Raw genomic sequence first — 24,637 nt, 5'->3', positions numbered from 1 at the left:
CTACTTTTCTGTATTAAAATTTTTCTTCAATAAATAATAAACTGCTAACTTCATTAAGTCTTTAACAATTATAGTACACAAATGACAACCTAAACAAATAGGGAAATTAAAAAGAATATTAGTAATAATCCATTCCCTACTCCCAACTATAGACATACTCAGTCATTTCATAGTACATTATCTCAGACCACTAATGAAGTATGTTGGCCTCCAATCAGGTTTTTACTTAGAGCAAATAAGGAAAAATCAATAGGAAAAAAAAAATCTATGAAACTTAATAGTTATGGTAATCATAACTTTTCCTGTTCAAAATAGAACTTACAGATTGAATTACTATTTACAAAAGACTTAGAGGTTCAAGTTCCTTTTACTATAATAACCAGGAAGAATGGATTCATAAGCCCTGCTAGTTAAGCAATCTTCTATATTTTTACATTTTGATAAGGCTACTACTGATGATGCATCCTACAATTTAAGAACAAATCCACTAAGAGAAGGAAACAAAGCAATCATGGAATTTAGGATAAAGAATAACTTCTTTTTAAGAATGACTTGAAACTTTACTGTTTGTTTTATCAAAATCACATGAAAAACAGAAGATTTCTGATATAATATACTAAATATGAGAATGTTTTTTATACTACTGAAATAAAACTTGCCTTAATGTGCTGTTAATTGCTCCCAGTTTATTAGCTTGCTCACAATCTTCTAATTCTTTGGTATTGTTTGCCACTTTCGAATACTGAAAGGAAGTTCATTGTAAGTTTAGTAATAATATTACCTTTCTCTTTATTTCAAATTCAACTGGCAATCTGTCAGTGATGAGACAGATACATTCTATTATCAAGATCTCTCACTTATGTAAGAAATAAAAATCCAAATGAGTCGCAAATTTTCACCAACTAAATAAGACATTAAAAACAATTAGCACTGGTACGTTGGTGATGGTGTAAACCAAGAAAAGCCTCTTGGGAAAGTAATAAGACAATATTTACCTAGAGCTGTAAAAATGCAGAAACCCTTGAAGCAGCAGTCTCACAACTGAAACTACATCCAGAGCAACATTTTTTTTTTTTCAGAGCAACATTTAAAAACAAAACCAAAAATAAGATACAATCACTTTAGAAAGGTATTTGGTACTATCTCATCATGTTAAGAGATGCTAGTAAGGCTAGTAACCTTACTTCTAAATACCAATCTAGGAAAACTCTTTCATGTGTACATAACGAGACAAAGGACAAAAAGGCTAGTACATCACTGCTTGTAATAACAAAAAACTCAACACAACTGAAATGTCCATCAACAGAGGAAGAGCTAACCAATGATATACAATTGAATGCTACACAACTATTAAAATTAACAAAGCTACATGTATCAACAGAGACAAAATTTCAGAAGTACATAGAGTAAAAATAACTGAAAAAAATGTTTTTAACCTGAAGACATAAAAAATTATAATCTTAATGTTTTAAAACTTTGTATTAAAGGATCTATTCAGGGGTGCCTGGGTGGCTCAGTGGTTGAGCATCTGCCTTCAACTCAGGCCCTGATCCCAAGGGCCTGGATCAAGTCCTGAATTGGGCTTCCCACAGGGAGGCTCCTTCTTCCTCTATGTCTCTGCCTCTCTCTCTGTGTCTCTTATGAAAAAATAAATAAAATTTTTTTAAAAAAGGATATATCCATTATTTGTGGATACATGTGCAACAGAAGTAAGTATCACAGAAGGATGCACATCAATTTCAGAGAAGTAGCTGTCTTTGGGGAGGGAAGAAAAGGGAATGGGATTGGGAATGAATCCACAAGGGATTCCAAATGTCTCTAATACTTTATTTTATATTTGAAACAAATACAAATAAAAGAGAGTGAACAGAAACAAAGACCACACGGGGAGAAAACACAGAAAGAAAATGGGAGAGAGGAAGCAAAGGGAGAGGATATGATGATCTTTATCATGTGTACATGACAGAGAAAAAACTAGAAGTAAACTCTATCTAAAAACACACATAGCGGGATCCCTGGGTGGTGCAGCGGTTTGGCGCCTGCCTTTGATCCAGGGCGTGATCCTGGAGGCCAGGGATCGAATCCCACGTCGGGCTCCCGGTGCATGGAGCCTGCTTCTCCCTCTGCCTGTGTCTTTGCCCCCTCTCTCTCTCTCTCTCTGTGACTATCATAAATAAATAAAAATAAATAAATAAAAAATAAAAACACACGTGGCTAAGTAAAATTATGGCCTGCTTATAAGAGCAAAAGCATTAAAAAAAAAATAAGAGGAAAAGAGTAATCTCTAAAAAAGGAATATTTTAATGCCCTTTAAAAGTATTACACTCAAAATACCCTGATAACTGTTTATACAATATAATCCTGAATATGACAGGTGGACTAGTTGAAACACAAGACAAAAAAATACATGCATGATAAAACACCCGTTGCATAGGCCATCTGACACTAGTTACACCAGGATATTCTTCTAGAGAAAACAGAATTGAAAAGAAGTTACATCATTTAACTGTAAAAAGCATACAAGGTCTCTGCTTGCTGCAAGAATCAAAAGGTTGGGACTCTGGGGCAAAATGTGCCCATTCCAACCTAACCACAGTACAGTTCTCTTCCAAAAACCCTGTCAAGCAGTAAATAGGAAGTTTCACAATGTAAAGCAAAAACATTCAAGGAAGAAAAGTGACTCACCTTATTAGAACTCCCAGCTTTAATTCCGACTGGAATTTTGCTCTTAAAAGAATAACAAGAAAAATTTAGAAAGTGATCTTCATTTTTTTTGAGATTTCTTCACAAATTAGTAATGCCATTGCCCAAATACAAAGACTATTTTATTCTATGATGAAAAAAGTGAATATTTTTTAATGAATATTTAAATTCTATTTTCATTCTACCTCAAGATACAGGGTAAAGAATTATAGCAATTTACAGACTTGTAAACCATAGTTTAGCAAACTGAATGACACACACAAAGAGTGTCAAAATCAGATAATTTAAACCTTCAATGCAGTATTGAATAGTTTACATAATTTTTAGATTAAAAAAAAACTGACAAAAATCACTTTTTCCATAAACTCTCTTACCCCAGAAACAGAAGCTTTAAAATTTTTCAAAGTTCTTTGAAATAGTTTATGCTCAATCTTAATTTCTGCCCTAAATTGACATTTAAAGTAAAAGCAGTTTGGGATTCAAATGGAAAGAATTAGTTCTTTGGTCCATAGGATTCACCTAGAGTTTCTAGATAGATAATCAGGGTTTACTAATAAAAAATTCACATGTAGATCCAACTTGCTTTTCTACAAAGCCAATAATTAATTTTAGGCTTTAATAAACAAATCTAGAAATCATGACAGCTGGTTTATCAAATATAATTTTAAACAAAAATCATATCTGAAAGTAGAAAATCACAGGTTGAACCTCTGACCAGTCCAGGGGACTGATTTCTAACATCTGAATCTGTTGTACAGCAAATTACCTATTAAAATATTTTCATGTTTCCATGATAAATTTTAACATAAGTAAATTTAACCAAGTTTTCAGAATAAATATCTTCCTGTCAGGTAGAAGAATATAAGTAATAATAATAAGAGATATTTCCCTAATCATTAAAAAGATTAACAGATTAAAATGCTACTTGCTGCCAGTATTTTATCATTTCAGTGTTTGCTAGTATTTCTAACAGAAGGCAGAAGAGAGAAGACTATAAAACTCAAGTCAAATCTGGCAGCCAAGCACCCTGAATTTAAAACATGGAATCAATACTAAAGTGACTGCTGGCTGCACTGTGTCCTCTGTCTAGCAGAGTATAATGAGCTAAAATCAAAATCCTTAGCAGCTTTTTTTTTTAAAGTTTGATGCTAAATGCAATAACCTGACTTAAGCAAATCTTAATAACAAGTCGTTTAGAAATACTGGGGTAGCGCAGCCTGGGTGGCTCAGCGGTTTAGCACCGCCTTCAGCCCAGAGCATGATCCTGGAGTCCCAGGATCTAGTCCCACATCGGGCTCCCTGCATAGAGCCCGCTTCTCCCTCTGTTTCTCTCTCTCTCTCTCTCACGAATAAATAAATAAGATCTTTAAAACTAAATAAATAGTATTTTAAAAAAATTGAAATACTGGGGTAGGCTTCACAGATGATTGTCATGAAAAACATGTAACAATCACAAAAGGGAATTATTAGAAGTAATGATAAATGTAAAACTAATGACTAAAAATCAACCATGAAATAAATCTAGCTGGGATTGAGGGTGGGAAGATGGCAGTGTAGGAGGGCCCTAGGCTCACCTCATCCCATGGATACAACTAGATAACATTCATATCCACAAATAATCCAGAAAAACACCCAAAGACTCGTAGAACAAACTCCACAACTAAGGGTAGAGAAGAGGCCACATCGAATTGGGTAGGAAGGTTGGAGATGCAGTTGGGAATGAAACAGGCTGTGGCTATCCACAGTCAGGAGCCAGAGGCACAGAGAAGGGTGACACAGACTATCACACTTGCATGGGGAAGACCAAGCCCCATAACTTGTGGCTTTGAAAGCCAGAGGGTCCAAATTTCATGAGTTCCTACAACCAGTGGGACTTGAAGCCCGGAATTTTAAAAAGCAGCAGCTCCACTCTGGGAGAGCCTATAAGGTATTAGGAAGTACAGCTCCTGCCCTTAAAAAAGACAGCATGACAAAAAGCCCAGGTAGTTACAGCACTGAAGCATCAATTTGGAAAACGCTGAGGGCATATGGGAGAGAAACTTATTATTCTCAGAGCATGTCCAGAGACGCAGGGATCATAGGAAGACCCCTCTAGGAACAACGGAGGATGCCGGTGCCCTTTCTCTCACCCCTGACCCCACATAAACATAAAGGCAGCTACAGGAACCAGGACTATGCAACCCTCCCCACCTAAATTGTTTACACTGAGCCCCACCCACCCACACTTGGGCAGATCCCCTTTTCAACACATTTGCCTCCATTCTGGCTGCAGATTCCCTCCTCCAGAAGGCCAGTGTAAACATCACCAACTCATCTTCTCTTGACCCACATGTTTTGCAGGGCCTCGGTAAGGGCAGCTGTGGGCCCTGAGAAGCTCAAGGGCACACCCTGTTAAAACTGGTACCGTACCCTCTCAGCCTCCCATCCACCAGTGCAGGCAACCAGTCTCATTTCACAGACCAGCACACACTTTGCTAAAATGTGTTGCACCCCAGCAGGGGACCAAACACTGCCCACAACAGGCTAAGTAAGCCTCTGTAGACAACTAGACTACAGAAGGTGGCCAGGACACGATAGCAGAGCATATGCAACACACAGAGGAGACACTCCCTCAGGTGCCAGGTTATGGAGAACAGGGAACAACTGCACTGCAGGGCACTAGAGGACCTCTTCTTCATAAGGTCATTACCCTCAAAAGGAGGACGCAGTGCTGACTTTCCTAACACAGAGAAACATACAGAGAATTAGACAAAAGGAGGAGACAGAGTATTATGTCCCAATGAAAGAACAGGACAAAAATCACAGCAAGAGACCAAAGTGAGATGTATATAAGTAATATGATTGAGAGAGAATTTTTTTAAAGATTTTTTATTTATTCATTTATGATAGACATAGACAGAGAGAGAGAGAGAGAGAGAGAGGCAGAGAGAGAAGCAGCAGGCTCCATGCCGGGAGCCCGACATGGGACTCGATCCCGGGACTCCAGGATCGCGCCCTGGGCCAAAGGCAGGCGCCAAACCACTGAGCCACCCAGGGATCCCCAATTGAGAGAGAATTTAATGTAATGATCATAAACATACTCACTGAACTTAAGAGTGGAGGACATCAGTGAGACTCTCAACACAGAGAGAAAAAAAGAATGCATCAGAGATGAAGAGCACAATAAATGAAATTAAAAATACACTAAATGGAATAAATAGCAGGCGAGATGAAACAGGCAAATGAATTAACCTGGAAGACAGAGTAATGGAAAATATTCAAACTGAGTATATGAGAGGGAAAAAAAAATTATACAAAACAAGACTAGACTTAGGGAACTCAGTGACTCCATCAAGTATAATCACATTCAAATTACAGGGATCCTGGAAGAAGAAGAAAGAGAAAAGAGAGCAGAAATTTTATTTGAAGAAATAATAGCTAAAAACTTCCTGAATCTGGGGAAGGAAATCAATATTGAGATCCAGGAGGCAAAGAGATCCCCCGACAAAACCAACCCAACATGATTCACACCAAGTCACACAGTAATTAAAATGGCAAAAAGTAGTAATAAAGAAAAAATTTTAAAAGCAGCAAGAGAAAAGAAAACCACTACATACAAGGGGAAATCCCATAAAGCTGATTTTTCAGCAGAAATTTTGTAGGCCAGAAGAAAGTGGCAAGATATATTCAAAGTGCTGAGAAGAAAAATTTGCAGCCAAGAATACAATATCCAGCAAGGCTATCATTCAGAATAGAAGGAAAGACAAAGAGTTTCTCAAACAAAAACTAAAGGAATTTATGACCACTACATCAGTGGTCATACTACACACTACAACAAATGTTGAAGGGGACTCTTTGAGTGGAAAGAAGAGACCATAAATAAAATATGAAAAGTGGGAAACACAAAAGCAATAAAAATAAGTATATCTGTAGATATCAGTCAAGAGATTCACAAAGGATATAAAATATGACACCCATATACCTAAAATCTCGGGCAGAAAGGAATAAAGAATGGGTTCAAATTTAAGTGACCATCAATTTAATAGACTGTTACATGCAGAAGATGTTATGTACAAACCTAACGGTAACCACAAATCAAAAACCAGCAACAGATATGCAAACAATAAAAAGAAAGGAATCCAAGTGTATCACTAAAGAAAACCAAAACACCAGGAAAGACAGCAAGAGAAAAAAGGATCAGGAAAAAACTGCAAAACAATCACAAAGCAAGTAACAACTTGGGAATAAATTTATAGCTATCAATAACTACTGTGAACGTAAATGGACCAGATGCTCTAATCCAAAGATATAGGATGGATGTCTCTGAATTAGAGTGAATAAAAAAACAAGACCCATCTATAATGCTGCCTAGAAGAGACTTATTTGAGACCTAAAAACAACTGCAGACTGAAAGTGAGGGGATGAAGAAGCATTTGTCATGAAATAGACATCAAAAGAAAGCCAGAGTAATATTTGTATCAAACAAAATAGACTTTAAAACAAAGACTGTAGGGGATCCTTGGGTGGCGCAGCGGTTTGGCACCTGCCTTTGGCCCAGGGCACGATCCGGGAGACCTGGGATCGAATCCCACGTCGGGCTCCCGGTGCGTGGAGCCTGCTTCTCCCTCTGCCTATGTCTCTCTCTCTCTCTCTCTCTCTCTCTCTCTGTGTGTGTGTGTGTGTGACTATCATAAATAAATAGATAGATAGACAGACAGACAAATAGACTGTAATGATACAAAGAACACCATCCAATAATGAAGGGGAGACTCCACCAAGAAAATGTTATAACAATTACAAATATTTATGCACCCAACATGAGAGCACCCAAATACACAGAAGAGTTAATAACAAACATTAAAGGGGATCCCTGGGTGGCACAGCGGTTTGGCGCCTGCCTTTGGCCCAGGGCGTGATCCTGGAGACCGGGGATCGAATCCCATGTCGGGCTCCCGGTGCATGGAGCCTGCTTCTCCCTCTGCCTGTGTCTCTGCCTCTCTCTCTCTGTGTGTGTGTGTGTGACTATCATAAATAAATAAATGAATAAATAAATAAATAACATTAAAAAAACTGATCAATAGGAATATAATAACAATAGGGGACTGTTAACACCTCTCTGACATCAATGGACAGATCATCCAAACAAAAAATCAACAAGGAAACAATGGCTTTGAATGACACACTGGACCAAATAGATTTAAAAGAGATTTTCAGAACATTCCATCCTAAAACAGCAGATATATAGTCTTTGCAAGTGCACACAGAACGTTCTCCAGAACAGATCACATATCATCCCATAAAACAAGCCTCAACAAATTCAAGATCAAAGTCATACCATGCATCTTTTCTGACCACACACTATGAAACTAAAAGTCAACTACAAGAAAAAATCTGGAAAGAGCACAAATTCATAGAGGTTAAATAACATTCCACTAAACAATGACTGGGTCAACCAAGAAATAAACAAGAAATAAAAAAATCACATGGAGACAAAGGAAAATGAGAACATAACAGTCCAAAATCTTGAGGAGGCAATAAAAGCAGGTCTAAGAGGGAAGTTCAGAGCAATACAGGCCGATGCCAAGAAGCAGGAAAAATCTCAAACAACCTAACCTTACACATAGGAGCTAGAAAGAGAATAGCAAAACTCAAGACAGCAGGAGGAGGAAAATAATAAAGATTAGAGCACAAATAAATGATATAAAATTAAAAGAAATAGAACAGATCTATGAAATCAGGAGCTAGTTCTTAGAAAAGATCAACAAAATTGATAAACCTCCAGCCAGACTCATTAAAGAGAGAGAGAGAGAGACAGAGAGAGAGAGAGGAGGACCTAAACAAAATGGCAAATTAAAGAGAAAAACAATGGACACCACAGAAATACAAGCAACTGTAGAGAATATTATAAAAAATTATATACCAAAAAATTGGACAACCTAGAAGAAATGGACAAATTCCTAGAAACATATAACCTACCAAAACAGAAATAGGAAGAAAAAGAAAATTTGAACAGACTGATAACCAGAATGCAATAGAATCAGTAATCAAAAAATTCCCAACAAACAAAACTCCAGGACCAGATAGCATTATAGGCAAATTCTACCAAACATTCTAAGAGTTAATACCTATTCTTCTCAATCTATTTCAAAAACATAGAAAAGGAAGGAAAATTTCCAAATTCATTCTCTGAAGCCAGCATTATCCTGATACCAAAAACAGAAAAAGATACCACTAAAAAACAGAACTATAAAAAAATAATTTAAAAAAATGTTTTTAATCAAAGAAAAACCAGAACTAAACGCCAATACTTCTCACAAACAGATGCAAAAATCCTCAACAAAATACTTGCAAACCAAGTCCAACAATCCATTAAAAAAAATCATTCACCATGATCAAGTGGGATTTATTTCTGAGTTACGAGGTGGTTCAATATTCGCAAATCAATCAGTGCAACACATCATACAATAAGAGAAAGGAAAAGAACCATATCATCATTTCAACAGATGCAGAAAAACCATTTGACAAAGTACAGCATCCATTCACGATAAATAACTCTCAACAAAGTAGGTTTGGAGGGAACATACCTCAACATAATAAAGGGCTTATATACAAAACCCATAGCTAACATTATACTCAGTGGGGAAAAACAGCTTTTCCCCTAAGGTCAGGAACAGAACAAACATATCTATTCTCTCATCATTTTTATTCAACGTAGTACTGGACATCCAGCCACAGCAGTCAGACAATAAAAAGGAATAAAATGCAACCAAATTGGTAAGGAAGAGCTTTCACTATTTGCAGAAGACTGGATATTCTATGTAGAAAAACATAAAGACTCCACCAAAAAACTACTAGGCCTGAAAAATGAATTCAGTTAAGTTTCAGTACATAAAATCAATATACAAAAATCTGTTGCACTTCTATACACTAATAAGAAAGCAGCAGAAAGAGAAATTAAGAAAATAATTCCATTTATAACTGCATCAAAAATAATAAAATAGCTAAGAATAAATTTAGCAAAGAAGTGACAAACCTGTATTATGAAAACTATAAAACACTGATGAAAGAAGCTGAAGACGACACAAAGAAATGGAAATATATTCCATACTTATGGATTACATAAATATTAAAATGTCCAAACTACCCAAAGCAAGCTACACATTTAATGCAATCCCTGTCAAAATACTAACAGCACTTCTCAAAGAACTAGAAAAAACAAATCCAAAAATTTGTATGGAACCACAAAAGACCCCAAATAGCCAAAGCAATCTTGGAAAAGAAAATCAAAACCAGGGATCCCTGGGTGGCGCAGCAGTTTAGCGCCTGCTTTTGGCCCAGGGCGCGATCCTGGAGACCCGGGATCAAATCCCACTTCAGGCTCCCGGTGCATGGAGCCTGCTTCTCCCTCTGCCTGTGTCTCTGCCTCTCTCTCTCTCTCTCTCTCTCTCTGTGTGTGTGTGACTATCATAAATAAATAAAAATAAAATTTAAAAAAAAAAGAAAATCAAAACCAGATGGATCACTATTCCAGATTTCAAGTTCTATTACTTCTAATCTGGAGTAATCAAAACAGTATGGTACTGGCATAAAAATAAACACACAGATCAACAGAACAGAATACAAAGCATAGAAATAAATCCACAATCCTACTGTAAATTAATCTTTGACAAAGGAGGCAAGAATATTTAATGGGAAAAAGTCTCTTCAACAAAAGGGTGTTGGAAAACTGCTACATGCAGAAGAATGAAACCGGATTTTTTTTTTAAATTTATTTATTTATGATAGTCACAGAGAGAGAGAGAGGCAGAGACACAGGCAGAGGGAGAAGCAGGCTCCATGCACCGGGAGCCCGACGTGGGATTCGATCCCGGGTCTCCAGGATCGCGCCCTAGGCCAAAGGCAGGCGCCAAACCGCTGCGCCACCCAGGGATCCCTGAAACCGGACTTCTTACGCTGTACGCAAAACCTCAAAATGTTTTAGGAACCTAAATGTGATACCTAACACCATAAAATTCCTAGAACAGAGCAGAGGCAGTAATTTTTCTGACACTGACCATAGCAGTAGCTTTCTAGATAGGTCTCCTGAGGCAAGTAAAACAAAAGCAAAAATAAACTACTGAGACTGCACTAAAATAAAAAGCTTCTGACAGCAAAGGAAACAACCAATAAAACTAAAAGGCAACCTAGGGAATGGGAGAAGGTATTGCAAATGACATATCCAATAAAGGGGTACTATCAAAATTATATAAAGAACTTACACAACTCAACACCAAAAAATCCCAAATAATCCAACTAAAAAAAAATGGATAGAAGATATGAACAAACATTTCTCCAAAGAAGACATCCAGATGGAAAACAGACACATGAAAAGATGTTCAAAAATCAGTCATCATCAGGGAAATGCAAGTTAAAAACACAATGAGCTAACACCGCACATGTGTTAGAATGACTGAACTGAAAAACTCAAGGAACAAGCATTGGTGAGGATGTGGAGAAAAATGAACCCTCATGCACTTAATGGGAATGCAAACTGGTACAGTCACTGTGGAAAACAGTATGTAGCTTCGTTGAAAAATTAAAAATAGAACTACCCTATAATCCAGCTACTCAGTATTTACCCAAAGAATACAAAAATACTAATTTGAAGGGATACATGCACCCCTATGTTTATAGTAGCATTATTTATAAACCATATAGTAGCATTATTGCCAAACCATGGAAGTAGCCCAAGTATCCATCAATAGATGAACGGATAAGGAAGATGTAGTATATAAATGGAATATTATACAGCCATAAAAAGAATGAAATCCTGCCATTTGCAAAAACATGGATGGATCTAGAGAGTATAAGCCAGAGAAAGATAATTAGCACGTAATTTCACTCATATGTGGAATTTAAAATCAAAACAAAAGAGAGAGACAGAGACAAACCAAACAACAAACTCTTAAGTACAGAGAACAAACAGATGGTTACTAAAAGGGAGGTAGGAGGGGGGATGGATGAAATAGACAAAGGGTATCAAGAATATACTTATCTTGATGAGCACTGAGTAATATATGGAACTACCGAATCGCTATTTTGTATACATGAAATGAATATAACACTATATTTTAATACTTTAAGCTATATAGCACATTATTATGTCATCTGGCAATATATAGCTAAATTCTGTAGATTAGACACTAGTATTATAATTAACGTTAATTTTCTGATTTTGTTAATTAGGTTATGGTTAGGAAGAGAATAATCTTGTTTTTAAGGAAACACATCCAAGTATTTGGGGTAAAATATGATGCTGGTAACTTACACCCAAATAGTTCATAAAATATTAACATATACAGAGAATAATAAAGCAAATGTGATAAACATTTAGGGAATTTGAATAAAAAGTAAATGAGGACTGTTGGTATTATACTCCCAATTTTCTTTATAGGTCTGAAATTATTTCAAACTAAAAAGTTAAAAACAAAACATTTTATTCTTAAAGGAAAATGAAAAGAATTTTTTAAATTGTCCCTTTAGAAAGGACATTGGTTAAGATGGCTTTTTTTCCCATTTTTAAGGATAACAAACTAGATTAATTGATTAGGTAAGAAAAGCAAAAAGTGAAGTGAAAACATAACTTATAATGAATTACTGTTTAAGAAGAATTAATTATGATAGATGTCAAAAACAGTCTAAAATGTTAAGTAGAGCTTTTTTTTTTTAATGTGAGACCAAGTGAAGGCCTCATGCCAAGCCTGCAATTCCTCTACTTTACCCACTCTAAATATAAAATTTAAGGTCAAATAGCACCATTTTTCTTATGAAACAAGATTTGTATTCAATAAACCATCAAATAAGAATTAGTCAATTATAGATCCAGTTCTAGAACAGGCATCCAGTTTTCTATCTACTTTAGAATCATACTATACTTCCACATCCAATCAATACCACTGGATACAAGAGTGTCTTCAAACCCAATTAGGTGACAAATATAAAATAAATCTTCCATAATCTGGTTAAAAAAGAGTTGACAGCATATGAATTTTAGGACAAGACTAAATCCATCGACATTGACCTAAAATATAAATTCATGCTTATCTAAGAGCTCAAGAGGAAACAATGTTTTCCCCATTTTTTTTTTTAACTTATTTTACCTCTGGACAGGGCTCCACATGGCAGTCTTTTATTGAACAATGGCCATCTTCTGCCCAGAAAGGACATGGTCGCTTCAGATTGACCTTGAGAGAAAGATTGGATAAACACTAGTAAATGTGTAGCACAGTTCTGCCAACACTCTCGAAGTGTCACTGTTCTGGGCACCAATGACGTGGTGGTAAGAAGAAAACACTTCCTATCCTGTGGCATCTATAGAGTTCAGAATTTTAAACAACTGCAGTTTTTCAGACACCCAGAGGTAAGATTAATTTTAAAAAATAACTTATTAGTCCTCTGACACTTCACAAAAGAAGTCCAAGTACACTGCTTATCTGCAGACCCTGGAAAGCATTTTATGCTAATGTCTGTCAACACCTTACTGTTACCTTACTCATTAGGGTTCTCTCATGCATGCACCACTTAAATGTGTACTGAGCACCCACTATCTGTCTGGCATTGTGTAGGGTCTGGGGCAAAAAGAGACACAAGAAAGCACTATCCCCTCTGGAACTGACAGTCTACTGGAGGGAAGAGAAATTATGTTTGTATGTTTGTTTAATTACAAATTGTGGTAACTGCTACAAGGAAAAATCCAGTTTTGTGATGGAGAATAATGGGGCTGGTAGATGGTGGCCTATGATAAAGTATTATTTTAGGACGGATGAATGTTGGAAAAACATGCATTTGGATAAAGTGATAGAGCTTCAACAGTTGTGAGAACTGGGGAAAAAACAGTTTGACTTTTAGTGAGGGAATGCGGGAATACATAGGACAGGGGCAGACCATTTTAACCATCAGGACACATTAACCATAGTTAAAAACTCTAGATTTTCTTATTTTGAACTTAATGGAAGACAATAATTCAGTAAGACTTCCAGATGGATTGCCCAAGCCAAAACTCCTTTTCTATCTCCTGTAAATAATTCATTATCCACTTCTTCCCACCACCTCCATTGCTACCACTCCCTTCTTGCCTAGACCACCGCTACTTCTCTGCTTCTACTACCATCTGTTGTCCACACAGCAGCTCCAATGATCTCCTTGGGATATAATTCCAACAGGATCAACCCCTGCTCAAAACCTTCCTGTGGCTTCTGGTCACTTTCAGAATGAACCCCAACTCTGCAGCAGGCCCCACCAGGCCCGCCTTCATCTGGTCTTCCCATCCACCTCCCTGACCTCGTTTCTGAAGACGCTCCTCCAGCCTTCTTGCTGGGAATATACTATGCTCCTTTGTCTCAGGGCCTTTACAGTGGCTCTTCTTTTTGCCCAGACTGTTGCACCAGATCTTATAATCCACTCCCTTCACCTCATCCAGGACTCTCTGAGATCCTACCGCAGCAGAGACCTTCCCTGACCAGATTCTCCAAAGTAGTGCTCAATATGTGCCCCCACATCTTGTTTTATGTTCTTTATAAAACATTTACCACTTACCACTACCTGGATATTATTGACTTGCTTATTTATTGTCTGCATCCCCCACTGTAAGGATCGAGATTTTGCCTTATTCATTATTTTACTTCCAGTGTCTAGGATACATACATAATAGACATCTTAATAGGGACATCTGTGTGGCTCAGTTGGTTAATCATCTGAATCTTGATTTCAGCTCAGGTCATGATCTCAGGGTTGTGAGATTGAGCCCCAAGTTGGGCTCCACGCTGGGTGTGGAGGCTGCTTGGGATTCTCTCTCTCCCTCTACTTTTGCCCCTCCCCCTCTGGCACACACATTCATACTCTCTAAAAAAAAAAAAAAAAAAATAGACATCCCTGGATGCTTGGATGGCTCAGTGGTTGAGCATCTGCCTTCAGCTCAGGTCAAGATCGCAAGGTCCTGGGATCGAGTCCCACATCAGGCTCCCTGGGGAAGACTGCTTCTCCCTCTGCCACTCTCTGTCACTCTGTGTATGTGTCTCTCATGAATAAATAAACAAAATCTTTTTTAAAAATAGACATCTCAATAAATAGGCATAAAATGAAATAAATAACGTCTACATTATAGGGGAAGAGGCAAAAATATGTAGAGACTGGCAACAGGAGGAGAGAGTGGTCAACTCTGACTATGGGTTGTCAGGGAAGGCTTCCTTTTGGTAACGTGTAAAATGGGTAGGACTAGAAGTTTCCTAGAGAAGGAGATTTCCAGGCAGAGGGATCAGGATGTTTGTTTGGGAACTGCAGGTTCCTTGAGCTCCTGGCTTTTATGTCCAACACCTCTTTGATATCTCCATAGGACCTTCTTATTGCCATCTCAGTAAATAGCAACTCACAACCCTGAGATCATGACCTGAGCTGAAATCAAGATTCAGATGATTAACCAACTGAGCCACATCACCACCTGGAAGAATAAAGAGTTTATTACCCCAGCTCCTGGAAACGTTAGCTTCTGAAATTCTGGAATGAGGCAGGCAAACTCAGGTGAAGATAGCCACTTTGCCCAAGGTCACACCACCCCTTCCAACGGTGGCCTTCATCAAATGACTGACATAGGGTTGCAAAGGCCCAGACTTCTCCCAAAAGTGAGCACAGCTCTGGAGGGCCATCCCATCTGCAGGACTCCCAAAGGGTCGCCTGAAGTTTCCACAGAGGCTGACTCAGAGCTTTACCTCTGCCTCTGCTCTTTTCACTTCCTGAGCTGTTGGTTCCACAAGCAGTCTCTAATTAATCTCTTGCCCACAAGCCACAGTCTCGTAATCTGCTTCCCAGAGAATTTAAGCTGTGACAACTTGTCCAGCTCTGGGGAAAAAACTATTGATACTTTTATTAGGATCACATTAAATTTATACATTAATGTGGAGAGAATGAACATCTTATCTTTATGCTACAAAAACATTAGTCCATTTCTTGAAGCTGACGTGTCTCACAGTAGTGTTTTGAAGTTTTCCTCCCCTAGGTTGTGCACATTTATTGATTCATTTATTCCTATAGATTTCATCTTTTTTTCATTGCTAAGATAAATGGGGATTTCTTTTCTGTCCTATCTTCTTATTATTTATGAAGATATGGATTTTTGTATGTTAAGTTTATAACCTTCTGCCTTAATGCATTTATCATTTTTGTTCATTTTATTATTTGGGTTTTCTAGTATTCTTCTGTCATTTTTATAAGTGGAGATAGTTTTACTTATTCTTCAAAAATGTTTATGCCTCTAGTTGCCTTTTCTTGTTTGGTATACAAGAAGATAATGTGTACCCATGTCTTGGTCCCTCACCTAAGGAGAATTCCTCCACTATTTCCCAACAAGCAAGATGTTGGCAACGCTAACTTTAGGATTAAAATGATAATGTTAAGGAAGTATTTATCATTCCTATTAAATTTTTTAAACATCAGGAATGTATGTTGAATTGTGTTGAAAACTTAAAAGCCTTGTCCTTGCATTCTTAGAAAAAGATTAACTTGTCAATACATACTTCTTTGCTCAAAACTCTGCATCATCTTTGATTTCATGTCTACTCTCACAGCTTACATTCACTCCATCAGACAAGTTTGTTGGTGTTATATCTTACATACGATGCTCATTTGCTCACTTTTCACCTCTTCCAATTCTACTGCCCTATTCCAAACCCCTATCACCTTCCATCTGATCTCATGCAAAAACCTCCTACATGGTTTCTCTATTTCCTGTCTCATACTGACCGTCTATTTTGTACAAATCCCTCCAAAAGCTTACCATACTTACACTAAAATTCAACATCCTTATGCGCTGCATAAGGCCCTCTAATTTTGTTTTAATTTGGCTCCTATCTACCTTTCCAACTCTCCATGTCTCACTCACTTTGCTCCAGTTATACCAGTCTTCTTATTCCTCAAACACTCTTAACCTTTATATCTGCATTCAATACCTTTATACCTGCAGTTCTACTCCCCTTCCCTGGAATGTTCTCTCCCCATGTCTTTTCATGGCTTTCACATTTACTCAAATGGCACAGTATTATAATACCTTCTCCTGATCATCTTCTTTAAAAATAAAGCTACCTACCTTCCCCTACCCCATTACTCTATCTCCTAGTTTATTTTTCTCCATAGCACTTCCCTTATAACCATATGAAATTATATTTTGTTGTTTATTGTTTGCCTTCCTAATCAGAATAAAAGTGTCACGAAGTAAGAGCCTTTGTGTTATTCACTACTGTATCCACAGCACTTAGAATAGAGCCTACTACAAAGTAATCATTCAATAAACATTTGGTGAATAAAGGAATGGAATGGATAGTAAAAGAAATTGTAAATACCAACTACAGCAGCTGACTGAGTAATTGGCAGGGGTAGACTGTTGCTTCTACCTGTGTATCCTTGCTTGCTCAATCATAAGTATGTATGCACATGTTTAAAACTCACCTGTTGTCTTAGCTTTCTTTTTCTGCCACTATTGTGCCAGTGCTGGTTAAACAGCTTTTTTACTTAATTCATAGGTTGGCAAAACTAGAAAAGGAGTAGAAATCATCTGAATATCCTTGACTTAGAGACAAATGCATTAACTAGATCATTGCATTATCCTCCCTTGGGAAAGTATGAGGACATTCCCACTATATACGGAGTAATTTTGTTAAATGGGTTAGAATGTTTTCTTAAAACACTGTTATTTTTGCCTATCCAATTTTCATTTTTCCCTTCTTCTACAACGCCCACTAATATTCCTTTGAGAAACAATCACTACCTTTATATTTATGCAAAGAGGATTGTTAACCAAAGTGTCTTTCCGTCTTTTGGTCAATTAGACCAATTACACACCTATATAAGTGTTATTCCATAAATTTGGGAGAAATTTCTCCTAGAAATTTGACACCTGTATAAAGTGTTGCAAAAATATGGGAAATAGCTAACTGAGCCAAAATTTTGGTGGTACCATAAAACGAATGGCTATTAGTTCCTGCTCCAATTTTTTTTATCCTCAGAAGTATTTAAAGATTAAGATAGCTACATAGAAACAGGATTAAAAAAGAAAATCATTGTCAATTTAAAAATGAACTAAAAAATGAAAATCAAAAACATTATAAACCCAACTGAATACTGAGAACAAGAGCCCAGCAAAGCATAACAGCAGCTTTTAAAACATTGTTCTTAAATTTAAATATTGTTCTTTTTGAAAACTGCCTTATTGCTGCTACCTTTAAACCATCATTGGTTATTTTGTAAACTGAGTAGACTGCTAGATTTAAGAACCAATTCTGCAGCATTACTATGAATGGTGCTCCGCTCGTACCCTCAGCCTCGTTTGGCAGCCCTTCCAGTGAGCTACAGGAAGTGTCTGCTGCTGTGGTACTTAGCACTGCTAACAGTACTAACACAGGACACTGCCATCAGCACAACATAGAGCTTGGGTAGGTGTGTAGATAGCAGAGCCTAAGTTACAAGAAAGGCTGACAAATAAGTCTGTGGCATTTTTAATTTCTGTGGAGTCTCTGCCTCAAAAACAAAACTGAAAGATGACGAATTTCCCAAACATAGGAAGGTTCAGATTCTTAGTGTTCAAAAAGATGATCAGGTTTCACCACAACACCTGATATATTCCAATGATAAAAAACACAGAGGATGCTGAGAAGAGTCAAAATGGGCTCTCAATAGGGTCATAAAAGTCACATCTGTAGACGGCTATGTAAAAAACTTTGCTACTAATGGAATCAAAAATTATAACTATACCTTGTAGTAACGGAAGTAGTCTCGCTCTTGCAACTTTTTTATTTTGGGGAAGATTTTGAAGGTGTTAAAGTTATCAATGCTATCAATATCACACAAGCAATCATCCAGGACTCCGGTGACCTAGGGGGAAAATATATATGTAAATATATACGTAATATAAATATATGTATAATAAATAAATATGTATATAAAATATTACATATATAATTTAAAATATGTGAATTATGAGCATCTCAACCTTAACAAGTCTGTACTATTATATAAAAAGATAATTTATTCATTCAAGGTAATGATTGCTGATTAAGTTACATAACATTAAAGGGGTGTCTGGGTGGCTCAGTTGGTTAAGCATTTGCCTTTAGCTATGGTCGTGATCCCAAGGTCCTGGGACAGATCCCCAAGTTGGGCTCCCTGCTCAGCAAGTAGTCTGCATCTCCCTCTCCCTCTCTCTCATTTGTTCTCTCTTTCAAATAAATAAAATATTAAAACATACATATACATATATGTATGTGTATATATATATATACATATATATATATATAACATTAAAGCAATCATTTACTTTGGACGATGGCGAATTAAGTAAAAAACAATAGAAGATCAGATATACTTATTCTGAAGAGCTAAGTATTATTATTTAGTGACTAGAGAAATGTATGAATGTTCCTTCCTTTCCCCAAACATACATAAAATCCAAGAAATAGTTAGAATGCTAAAGCAATTTCTTCCAAAACTAACCTAAAAGTCATAAACTGTAATAATACTGCTGTAGTAACTCTATCTTTCTTTCCTACTGCCAGTTATGGAACACTTACGTGACAGGCACAGTGCTAAGAACATTACATGTTACCACATTTATTCTTTAAATATTCTATGAAATAGGTGTTATTATCCTCATTTTACACGTAAGAAAATTAAGGCTTAGCATGGTTAAAATAATTTTTCTAAAGTAGAAATGAGACTTAATCCCAAGTCAATTGCGCTTAAAAAATACATGCTTTATCCACTACTCGAAGTATACATTAACTGAACAGAAATTGGTATTTACAAAATGTGTTCAGAATCCAAAACTTCCACAAAACAGTCTTCAGCTAAATTTAAAAATGGGACTCACTGACATCCACATCTTGGATGAATCTTCAGGGAACCAGACTGAGTGAAAAAAAGCCAACCCCAAAAGGTTATGTACTATGTGAGTTCACTTATACAACATCTTTGAAATGGAAAACAGATTATTGGTTGCCAGGGTTTCAGGACTAGCGTAGGGATAGGAGTTGGAGTAAAGGAGTAGGACAGAAAGGAGGTAAATGTGGTTATAAAAAGTGCAAGAGGAGGAGCACCCAGGTGGCTCAGTCAGTTGAGCTTCTGACTCTTGGATTACCTCAGGTCATGATCTCAGGGTTGTGAGATTGAGTGCCCCACACACACACACACACTCAGCAGGGAGCTGTTGAGACTCTCTTTCTCTCTCTCTCTCTCTCTCTCTCTCTCTTCCCTTTCCCTCTCTAAAAATATAAATAAATAAAGTTAAATTCTTAGGAAAGGGCAAGAAGAAGGAGTCTTGTGGTAATGAAATTGTTCAGTATCTTGATGATGATGGATACATGATCCTAAACGTGATAAAAGTGAACAGAATACATACATACACAAGTGAGACAAGGGGGAATCTGCGTAAGATCAGCAGACTGCATCAATGTCAATGTTCTAGTGATAATATTGCCTCGTATACTTGCAAAATGTAACCACTGGAGAAAACTAGATTCAGTGTAGGTGACATTTCTTTGTATTATTTCTTACAAAGGCATGGAACCTATAATTATCTCCATTAAAATTTAAATTTAAAAACAAAAGTGGGACCCAGGCTGTTAAAGATCATTCATGTGATCCACTGGAGGAATCTATGCAAAGATGATTAGAAAATGGAAACCAGAACTTCCCAGTCCTTTCTTTCTCCTGCTTTTCCCCTAGGAATGCAAATGCGTCTCCAAACTCCCCACAACATATAAAGAGTCAGAGGTATATTATCTTTAAAGAACAAAGGATCATTAACAATTTTGGCTTCCAGATGCTTTACTATTCTACTTACTAAGATCCTGTCACTAATTCTACTGAATTTCATTCCATTTCTTTAGCTCACTATTTATAAAACTTCAAAGTCTAAGTAATTGCGGGGGAGGGGGGCAGAAAAATAGCAACCAGCAACTTCCTAGGTTTTAAAAATATTTGATCCAGTGATTGCTCCTTCTTACAAATTTTTCTTAAATTGTTCCTTTTTAGTAAACCTCCATATTTTGGGTTTTTTAAAATATTTTTTAAAAAAATAATAATAATAAAAATAAAAATATTTTAATTGTGGTAGGGGTTGGGGTAGGGTATACAAAATTATCATGTACTTATTTCTAACTCTTAAAGACAACTACTATGACAAAAACCTTCATATCGGGGATCCCTGGGTGGTGCAGCGGTTTGGCGCCTGCCTTTGGCCCAGGGCGTGATCCTAGAGACCCGGGATCGAATCCCACATTGGGTTCCCGGTGCATGGAGCCTGCTTCTCCCTCTGCCTATGTCTCTGCCTCTCTCTCTCTCTCTATCATAAATAAATAAAAATTAAAAAAAAAAAACCTTCATATCACCAAAATTTAAAAAAACAGAAATAGAGGGGTGCCTGAGTGACTTAGTCAGCTGAACGTCTGACTCTTGGTTTCAGCTCCAGTCATGATCTCAGGGTCCTGAGATTGAGCCTCAAACTGCCCAGTTGGGCTCCACACTCAGCAGAGATCCTGTTTCTGTCCCTCTCCCCGCACCCCCAACCTCTCTCTCTGAAATAAATAAAATTTTAAAAATATATCGAAATATTATCTTTTAAGTCCCGTTCTAATTACGGCCATCTCCCTCCCCCTGAAGCTAAAATACCTTATTTTTGTTAATTTCTTTACTTTTCTTTGCAATTTCACCACATAGGATATATCCCTGAACAATATAGAGGATTTTTTGGTTTTGTACTTTATTTTATTATTATTATTTTTATGATAGTCACAGAGAGAGAGAGAGAGGCAGAGACATAGGCAGGGGAGAAGCAGGCTCCATGCACCGGGAGCCCGACGTGGGACTCGATCCCGAGTCTCCAGGATCGCGCCTTGGGCCAAAGTCAGGCGCCAAACCACTGCGCCACCCAGGGATCCCTGGTTTTGTACTTTAATATTAATGGCTTCTAATGTGTGAATTATATTGTGAGGTGTTTTTGCTAATATTTTATTTTGACAGCTACCCACCATAATGAATTTTATCCTCATTCATTTTCCCTGCCGTAAATGTTACACTCCACGAAAATATCACAACGTATTTGTTATATTGTTGACCTGTAAGGTAGGCAGAATAATGTCCCCCAAAGATATCCATGTCCTAATTCCTGAAGCTTGTGAATATATATGTTATTGTACACAGCAAAAGGGATTCTAGATGTGATTAAGGATCTTGAGATGGTGAGATTATACTGGATTATTTAAGTGGACTCAATACTAAGATCCTTGTAAGAGGAAGACAAGAGTGTCAGAGTCAGACTGAAAGATGCTACATTCCTGGCTTTTAAGATAGTGGAAGAGGACATATGCCAGGAACACAGCAACCTCTCAAAGCTTGGAAAAGGCAAGGAATGATTCTCCCCTAGAGCCTCCACAAGAAATGCAGCCTTGTTGACCTTGATTTTATCCCTGTTAAAACCCATTTTCAGGCTTCCATCCTATAGCACTATGTGATCATAAATTTGTACTGTTTTGAGCCCTAAATTTGTGGTAATTTGTTAGAACAGTAATAGGAAATTAATGCAATCCATACTTAGGTTGTTTCCAGATTAAGCTAAAGAATAATGCTGCTACACAAACATATTTTCATTATCTCTCTCTAAATGTGTAAGAGTTTTTTCTCTAGCTTACATGCTTACAAATGGAATTACTATAGCTCATTTCCAAAACAGGTATACCAAGGCAGCCCGGGTGGCTCAGCAGTTCAGCACAGCCTTCAGCCCAGGGCATGATCCTGGAGACCCAGGATCGAGTCCCACGTAGGGCGGGCTCCCTGCATGGAGCCTGCTTCTCCCTCTGCTTGTGTCTCTGCCCCTCTGTGTGTGTGTGTGTGTGTGTGTGTGTGTGTCTCATGAATAAATAAAATTTAAAAAAAAAATAGGTATGCCAAATCCCAATCCTACCAACAGCAGACAAAAGCTACTACTGAGTCATATCCTTACCAACACCTGATATTTTTAAAATTTTTGCCAATCCAGTCTGCATGAAAGGGTATCTGATTTTTGTACTAATGAAGTATAATGTTTTATGTTCTATAAGACATTCATATTTCTTTTTTCATGAAATACCTGTTTAGGTCTTTCTTTTTTTTCACTTTTCTACTGGGTTGTCTTTTTCATATTGACATGCAGGAATCAATACTTTTTCCTATCCTATTTCATTCTTCTGGAGCTCCACTCAGACATACTATATTAGACTATGTCTCTTAAGTTTTCTTTAAAATTTACTATCCTGTTATTTCAGCTTCATTCTGAATAATTAATTTGCTTTTATTTTCCATTCATTTATTTATTCCATTCACATATTTATATTCATATATTTACTTATACCCATGTATATTTAGATATATTCCATTCATATATTTATTCATTCATTCAACATATTTGAAGATCTACCTAACATAAGCCTTGGACTGTTTTAAGTGCTGGAAGTGCAGAAGTAGAAGAAAGAAAAAAAAGAAAAGAAAATTAAAGAAAAGAAAGAAAAAAGAAAAGAAAAGAGAGAGAAAGACAAAAATCTCTACCCTCCATGAATTTACATTTTCATAGAAAAGAAAAAAAAACACCAGTCAAGTACAAAATCTGTCAGATATTAATAAAGTAATAAGAATGGAGACAAGCATTGCAGGACTGAGCTGCTACTATTTTAAAAAGCAGAGTTACAAAAGGTCTCAGTGGAAATTTTGGCAATGCTTGAAGGATGAAAAGGAACAAACCATGCAATTTAAGAGAAAGGGGGAAAGCATTCCAGGCTTGGGAACACAAAATATAAATGCCCCAAGGCAGTCAGCTGTCCAAAGTTTCTGAGGACCAATAAGGAGGATGATATAGTAGGTGAAAAGGAGAAGCAGGAGACCACTGTAAGACTTTGGCTTTACTGGAACTTGGGGTTTTCTTACACCAATCAATTCTCAAACTCTCCAACACCAACTGGGTGCCCAATTCAGTTTTGATACTACCTGGAGTTAGAGCAGACCCCCATTGATTAAGGGCTCAGTCACACAGGACTGTCCCCACCTTATATATTAGTCCCAAGTTCCTAGTCACCTATACTTCTGACTGACCAGCTATAAAGTGGGGGTTCCCATGACTCTTCGCAAGTTCAATAATTTGCAATGGCTTATAGAACCAGGGAAACACTTTACTGGTTTATTGTAAAGGATACAACTCAGAAGTGCCAAACAGAATAGACAGGCACATAGGGAGAAATTCCAAGGAGCAAGTGCACCTTCCATGGCTCTGAGCCACCCTCCCAGCAAGCGTCTGTATTCACCCACCTGGAAACTCATCAATCTTGTTTTAAGTGCTTTTACAGAGCTCAATGTCTAGCATCCCTCTCCCCATTTCAGTGGTCATGGGTGGGACTCAAAGTTCCAATCCTCCAATCACTTGGTTTGTCTGACAACCAGTCCCACCCTGAGTGATCTAGGGAGTTCCCAACTAATTCACTTCACTAGCATCAACAGGTGTGACTGAAAGGGGCTTGTTACGATTAACAAACGGCATCCCTATTACTCTGGCAATGCCAAGGGTTTTAGGAGCTCTAGGCTAGGAAGAGGAGACAAAGACCAAATACATTTTTGTATTATACCTTACAGATTTAGACAGGAAACCACTAGTGAGTTTTAAGCAGAAGGTAAAAGAATATGGAGTACAAGATGAGGATGGAGGGTTTCTCTTTCACATTGTACGGTCAGGGAAGGCTACAACTTAGATAAGTGGACATGTTAGATAAGGTGACACAGCAGAAACCTAAGAAAGTGAACAAGTGAACCAATTAATACACGAAAAGAGTATGCTAGGTAGGGAAAACTGCTAGTCCAAAGGCCCTTAGGCAAGAACATATTTGCCATGTTTGAGGAACAAGGAAGCCAGTTT

At 37.3% G+C, this 24,637-nt stretch overlaps 1 protein-coding gene across 3 annotated transcripts in view; it reads right to left on the bottom strand.

Moving 5' to 3' along the window:
- ERO1B (endoplasmic reticulum oxidoreductase 1 beta) overlaps window positions 1-24,637 on the bottom strand; it is a 107,945-nt gene that overhangs the window by 29,899 nt on the left and 53,409 nt on the right. For all 3 annotated transcript variants that reach the window (XM_072822958.1, XM_072822956.1, XM_072822957.1), the window contains 4 exons: window positions 18,460-18,579; window positions 12,822-12,905; window positions 2,686-2,727; window positions 660-742 (listed from right to left, as the gene is read on the bottom strand). In XM_072822958.1, the coding sequence (XP_072679059.1) occupies window positions 660-742; window positions 2,686-2,727; window positions 12,822-12,905; window positions 18,460-18,579 (329 nt within the window). The remainder of the gene's footprint in view (window positions 1-659; window positions 743-2,685; window positions 2,728-12,821; window positions 12,906-18,459; window positions 18,580-24,637) is intronic.

The sequence above is a fragment of the Canis lupus genome, chromosome 4, assembly GCF_048164855.1.
Source record: "Canis lupus baileyi chromosome 4, mCanLup2.hap1, whole genome shotgun sequence".
NCBI classification, from domain to species: Eukaryota; Metazoa; Chordata; class Mammalia; order Carnivora; family Canidae; genus Canis; species Canis lupus.
The sequence above is the reverse complement of the archived record's forward strand: the minus strand, read 5'-3'. Positions and strand labels throughout refer to the sequence as shown.